Genomic DNA, 6,306 nt, shown 5'->3' on the forward strand with positions numbered 1-6,306 from the left:
TGAAAATGCTAAAATTGAAGTTTTGTGAAAAATTAAGGAAAAATAAAATTTTATTAAAATTATTTGTAAATAGGGTAATAAAAATTTTATTATTAAAAATATAAATTTTAAATTTTAAAAAATTAGTTTTACTATTTTTATCTTAGAGAAATAATAGTATCTTATAATACCTTGATTAAATTAAAGATAAAATAGCAAATATAATTTTTTTATAAATTTAAAACTTATTATTTTTTAATAAATATTTTTTATCGATTATTAAAATTTTATAATAATTTTAATTAAACATAACTCCTTAGAGAAATCTTTTCATCTACTTATCATAATGGGTTTATCTAATTAGCATAGATTTTGACAAAATTATGTAATATTCAATAATATTACTTATTTATTTATAAGCCTGCAATGTTAGTTAAGAAGATTTTTAATTTCGAGTTAGTTTTAATTTTTTCAACACCCTTCTTATTAATTCTCATATTCATATGAGGTTGAAAGATATGGCAACGATGATCTTATAGTATTTTGATAAAATTATGTAGTATTTAATAATATTATTTATACAATTTTAAAGAGTTTTAGCTCTTACATTTTGATTAGACATAATAATTCATTCATAATCATTCGTAATGTTAAGAGATATAATATTTAATTAGAACTTTATATGATTTTATTTTTCTCTAAAATTAAAATAGTAAAAGTAATTTTTTATTAATTTTAAAATTTATGATTTTGAATAATAAAATTTTCATTACATTAATTTATAAATAATTTAAATAATTTTTTTTATAAATTTTCACTTTTCTAAAATGCAAAGTGTTATGATTTTTTGAAAATAGTAGACAATCAAAAACTTATAAAAAGTGTATTTAAATAATTTCATTTACAAAAAAATTTGAAAAAAAAATAGTATATTTAGAAAAAAGTAGGGTATACGATGGTTGGTTTATGATTTCAAATTTGGGTATTAGTAATTGAATGTGAAGAGAAATTTTTTGGATAGAAACATTTATTTTTGAATTCAAAGTTAGGTGCCTTTATTTGCACACCTATTTGTACTCTTCACACCTTTTCTTTTAATTATGTTTGAGTGAAAATTTTTCATTATTTTTTATTTAAATTTTAAAAATCTCTTGATATACATATTCAGTAAAATTTATAATTTATCAAATATTTATATATGATAAATTATATAATTTATCAAAATTTTATATTTAATAAAATTAAAAAAAATTATATTTAGAGTTTAAAAATAAAATTCAGTTGAAAAAAAACTCATATTCTAAAGAATTTCTATAATATTATTAAAAAAAACACTATTTATTTTAAATAATTATAATTTCACTTACAAAGTGATGGACAAAAATTATGCATATAAATTTTTATTTTTTTCTTAATTTTAATGATTTGAGATAAAAATTTTTATAAATTTTTGAATATATGAATCTGAAAATTTTTATATATATAAATCTAAAAATTTTTAGAGCTTCCCTTACTATATGCATTCCAAATTTTATATTCTTAAGTTGCATTTTAGATGATAGGTTTAGGTTTAACCCGAATGCTCTTTCTTATTTTCATTTTCATTTCGTTCTCATGCATCTAGGTTATGATAGTTTTAGGAATCTTTACTTGGTGCACAATTTATAAAACGAAGCTTAACAGTAGAAAAAAAAATCTAAAAAAGAATAATTAAATAATTTTATTTAAAAATAAAATTTTTAAAAAATATGAAGAGAAAAAAATTGCCAAACAGAAGCACCCTCCAAAGTTTTTTGTTTGTTTGTTTTGTGCGATCTGAATAACATTTTTAAATTCAAATCTCCTTCCCTCTCTCTCGCCACTCACTCAGTGACACTCTTCCCCTCTCTGAAAACCCTAAAAACTCTCACTGTCAGCCCTCACCTCTCCAACGGTCACTCAAGCGATGACATCTGTCCACCCGCCTCCGGCACCAGGGCGCGAGCTCTCCAACCCTCCGGCGGACGGGATCTCCAACCTTCGATTCTCCAACCACAGCGATCACCTACTCGTCTCCTCATGGGATAAGGTGCTCCCTTAACATCAATACCTTCTAAAATTTTAAGCTCCCTTTGATTCCTAAATTAACAGCTTCTTTTTAATCATAGACTGTAAGATTGTACGATGCAAGCGCCAACTCATTGCGAGGAGAGTTCATGCACGGTGGGCCGGTACTGGATTGCTGCTTCCACGATGATTCATCTGGGTTCAGTGCTAGTACTGATAACACCGTCAGGAGGTTAGTTGATTGGACTTTGGTTTTTGCCCTAATTTTTGTGTTTGGTTCTCGAGAATGCTTAGGAAAATGAATTTAGAATCAGGCTTAAGATTAAGCTGTTAGTTTTGCAGGATAGTATTCAGCCATGGAAAGGAGGATATTTTAGGTAGACATGATGCTCCTGTGCGTTGTATAGAGTACTCTTATGCAGCAGGTTGGTTAAACTTAAAATAGCAAATCTCCTCTTTTCATTTGATTTACTGTGTTCTTTTAATTTGGTTTGAAGATGATTTGGCTTTGATTTTGCAATTCAAAATATGTTTTTTTTTTCCTGCATGTAGAATATCATTCTCAATTTCAAACTTTTTAAGAAAAGAGAACAGATATAATTACCTCTAGTTTAACTGGAGAAGAAAATGAGGTGGATGGAGAGTGCTTTCCTTGAAGTTCAACTTAATTTGCTGGTTATATCTGTAAGGATCGACACAAACTGAATCATAATTGGATGATTTTAGTCGCAAGTTCCACAGAATCCTATTGTATATATCTTACTGTTTGAAGGCTATAATAGTATCTTGCTGGTGCTACGGGTTATATCTCAGGGGAAATGTACTATAAAGGGTATTGAGCATAAGCTTTCAGTTTTATTTAAGAAATGTATGAATCAATGAAGTTTCTTTCTGTTGTCATAGGACAAGTGATCACAGGCAGTTGGGACAAGACATTGAAATGTTGGGATCCAAGAGGTGCAAGTGGGCAGGAGCGAACTCTTGTTGGCACATACCCACAACCTGAACGTGTTTACTCATTATCTCTTGTTGGAAATCGTTTAGTTGTGGCAACTGCAGGAAGACATGTAAATGTTTATGACTTGCGAAATATGTCTCAACCTGAGCAACGAAGGGAATCTTCATTGAAATATCAAACCAGATGTGTGAGATGTTATCCAAATGGAACAGGTAATCATTTTTAACATCTAAAAGTTCTGCAAGTTTTTATAGGGACAGAAAATAAGGAAGGTTTAGATTATCCTAGCATTTAACTAAATGAGTACATGATTTTTAGATGTGTGATCCATTCACCTTCTTCTGTCCTTTTTTTCTTTTTGGGTGAAATTGCTTCTCATCAGACAAGTTTATGCAGGATATGCTCTTAGTTCAATTGAAGGGCGAGTTGCAATGGAGTTCTTTGATCTCTCAGAGGCCAGTCAAGCCAAAAAGTATACAATTATACATCAATCTTTTTAGATCTGTATCATGAATATATGTAGATGAGAACTGTTCTGGTGCTGTTCCTACTTGTTTTTCACCTATCATTTTCTTTTATTGATGGCTATTTTGAAAATTTGCAGGTATGCCTTTAAGTGCCATCGGAAATCTGAGGCTGGACGGGACATTGTATATCCAGTAAATGCCATTGCATTCCATCCTATGTAAGTTTCTTGACAAGTCTCCAACATTTTACTTATGCTAAACTTATGAGGCCAACCATACCAACAAGACTTAAAAGAGGCCAAAAAGCTGAGAAGCTAGCCAGCTGAAAGAGCAGTTCAGGAATATAGGATATTAACCATATCATGTAGTATGTAAGAACTGCCCTTGATTATCATAAATTATGTAACCACTGGGCCTTTGGAGTATTTTTGCTCTCTGTGTATGACTGGCAGGCATGCACAATTAATAATGAATAGTTTAAAAATTAGTAAACATTGATGTTCAGATGGCAAATTCGAAGTGTGCAAGACGCTGGTCATTTTTCTCTTATTTGATCCAACTGTTGCTGAGAAAATAAATAAATTACAAAGTTAGTATTGCTAGTAACATCCTACTTTTTGCTTTTAAGGCATGAGGTTTACAGTTTGTTGGTAATGCTTTTGAGTTGGCTCAAAACTAAATGAGATTTTTAATGGAAGTTTAGCAATGAATTTTGAAAGTAATTAATAACAGCTTTGTACTTGCATGATTTCTGATTTCTGCTTCCTCCGAACCTGCAGCTATGGTACATTTGCTACTGGAGGTTGTGATGGTTTTGTCAATGTGTGGGATGGAAACAATAAGAAGAGGCTATATCAGGTAAATGATTGGATTGTGGCTGTATTTTGCACTTAGAATTTGATAATTTATCATTGTTACCTGATGTCTTTTGCAGTATTCAAAGTACCCAACAAGCATTGCTGCTCTTTCATTCAGCAGAGATGGACGATTGTTGGCTGTGGCATCAAGTTACACTTTCGAAGAGGGGGATAAGCCGTAAGATTCCTCCGACTCTCTCTCTCTCTCTCTGAGACACACAAAAATAGCACAAGTATACACAAACATATTCACGCTAATTTCTGATCCTTTCTTTGTGCAGACATGAACAGGATGCCATCTTTGTACGTAGTGTAAATGAAATTGAAGTCAAGCCAAAACCAAAAGTATATCCTAACCCTCCAGCATAGCTGATGAAGGATCTTTATTCTATATTCTATGGTAATTTTAGACATGTAATATGTTAAAATACTCTGTGAGTCTTCAGTGAATGGTCTGAACTTAATCTGGAAAATATTTTTTGAATCATAAGCTAGAGTTTTTTAACCTTTTTTTCACATCCGTGTGAATTTGGTTCTACTAAAACTATACTGTAGTTGCCAACAGGATTACTGTTGTTTTTTTCCACTTTCTGTTGAAAAATATTACTAGGTTGAGTTGTACCTGTGCATTGTTTTCAAATATCAATAACGCTTAGATGTTCTACTGCAGATTATGAGACAATGACTGGCTATTTGAATTGAGTTATTAGAAATATTTCTCTACCATGGATGAACACTCTTAACAATTTTCTGTTTCCGGACCAACTTTAGAGCTTGATCTTCCGGATTTTGTCAACTCTTTTTGTTTAGAAACTATTTGATACTTTTAGGACATCATATCATTTGTGAAAGGGTTACTCATTATATCCAGTAGGGATAATGCATAATTTGACCTTTGAATTTTATTACTTTCAACAATTTGCTACTTATAAAAAAAAATTATGATTAGATATTCAAATTTTGTTTGTCTAAGTGTTTTGCACTATTAACTAACATCGTTAATCAAAATAATGTGACAAATACTGATCAATAAAAATGTGTTATGTGTTATGATATTATTGGTTTTTTTTTTTTTTGATATATTAATTTACTGTCAATAGAATTAGTGTGGGAGGTAAAATATTTGATGAAAACAAAGTATTTAATCGTGAATTTTTTTGTAAGCACAATTATGAAAAGTGATATAATTAAGGTTAAATCACACATTAACCCTATCCACAATCTTAGATTGCTACAAATTCAGTTAAGCCTTTTTTTTTTTTTGTTCTCTAAAGAGGAATATTTCAAGTTTAAAAATGAAAAAGTAAGCCCTATGGTGAATACTTTTAAATTTTAATCACAATAACAATGGTTTTAGTAAAGCCTCACCGCCTTACCCAAGCAATCCCACTGTATAGAGGCTAAATATTCTTTATATTAGTAAATTAGGCCTGGATAACTGGCCAGCCCAATTCAGATTCGATCCTGCTGAGACCATCAGCCGATTTCAGTTTCACTTTCGAACCTTCGTGAGAATTCATACGCTGAATTGATATTAAAATGTAGATATAAAGCTTAAGGACAGATTAAGTGGTTGGGATTTTTTTTTATGTTACATTATGGCATGAGAATAGTGTGATTTGTGTGAATAATATTTAATTTTTGACTCGACCTAGTGAATTATGGAACATAACTAACACGATTAGGAGAATTAAAAAAAAAAAAAAGAATTCTTTGTAGGAGTTAATGGGGAATGAAGGGTTGCTATTTGGCACTGGGTATAGATGCAACTTCCTTTGCTTGGTCGGAGTAGACGGAACTACTTAGCTGACTTGGTCTCCTTATTGAACCAAATTTCATGGACATATACGTATAATTTAACATGAATTAGTCAACATATTATGGAAGTTAGCACTTAAAAATTATAAATTAAAAAAAATTTAGATGTGTAATATTTTTTTTTAAGTAAAATATATCATAGAGTAAACAAAGTTTAAAATTAGATTAAAATTTAAAAAAA

At 30.0% G+C, this 6,306-nt stretch overlaps 1 protein-coding gene across 1 annotated transcript; it reads left to right on the forward strand.

The window, feature by feature from the left end:
- Positions 1-1,778: 1,778 nt before the first annotated feature.
- On the forward strand, positions 1,779-4,976 carry LOC111298687 (mitotic checkpoint protein BUB3.2-like). Its single transcript, XM_022893413.2, has 9 exons — positions 1,779-2,047; positions 2,127-2,257; positions 2,368-2,450; positions 2,929-3,195; positions 3,380-3,455; positions 3,588-3,668; positions 4,230-4,308; positions 4,385-4,485; positions 4,589-4,976. Exons 1-9 carry the CDS (start codon positions 1,925-1,927, stop codon positions 4,674-4,676), a joined length of 1,029 nt encoding a protein of 342 aa, XP_022749148.2. The 5' UTR covers positions 1,779-1,924; the 3' UTR covers positions 4,677-4,976.
- Positions 4,977-6,306: the final 1,330 nt, after the last annotated feature.

This window comes from Durio zibethinus, chromosome 16 (assembly GCF_047325235.1).
Source record: "Durio zibethinus cultivar Kanyao isolate XHJ-2024 chromosome 16, ASM4732523v1, whole genome shotgun sequence".
In the NCBI taxonomy this organism is placed as follows: domain Eukaryota; kingdom Viridiplantae; phylum Streptophyta; class Magnoliopsida; order Malvales; family Malvaceae; genus Durio; species Durio zibethinus.

Excerpts from the sequence above, each read along its gene's own strand:
- LOC111298687 (XM_022893413.2), top strand. The coding sequence starts at position 1,925 with ATGACATCTGTCCACCCGCCTCCGGCACCAGGGCGCGAGCTCTCCAAC. Across the intron at positions 2,048-2,126 it reads TCGTCTCCTCATGGGATAAG|ACTGTAAGATTGTACGATGC; the intron begins GTGCTCCCTTAA and ends TTTTAATCATAG. Across the intron at positions 2,258-2,367 it reads ACTGATAACACCGTCAGGAG|GATAGTATTCAGCCATGGAA; the intron begins GTTAGTTGATTG and ends TTAGTTTTGCAG.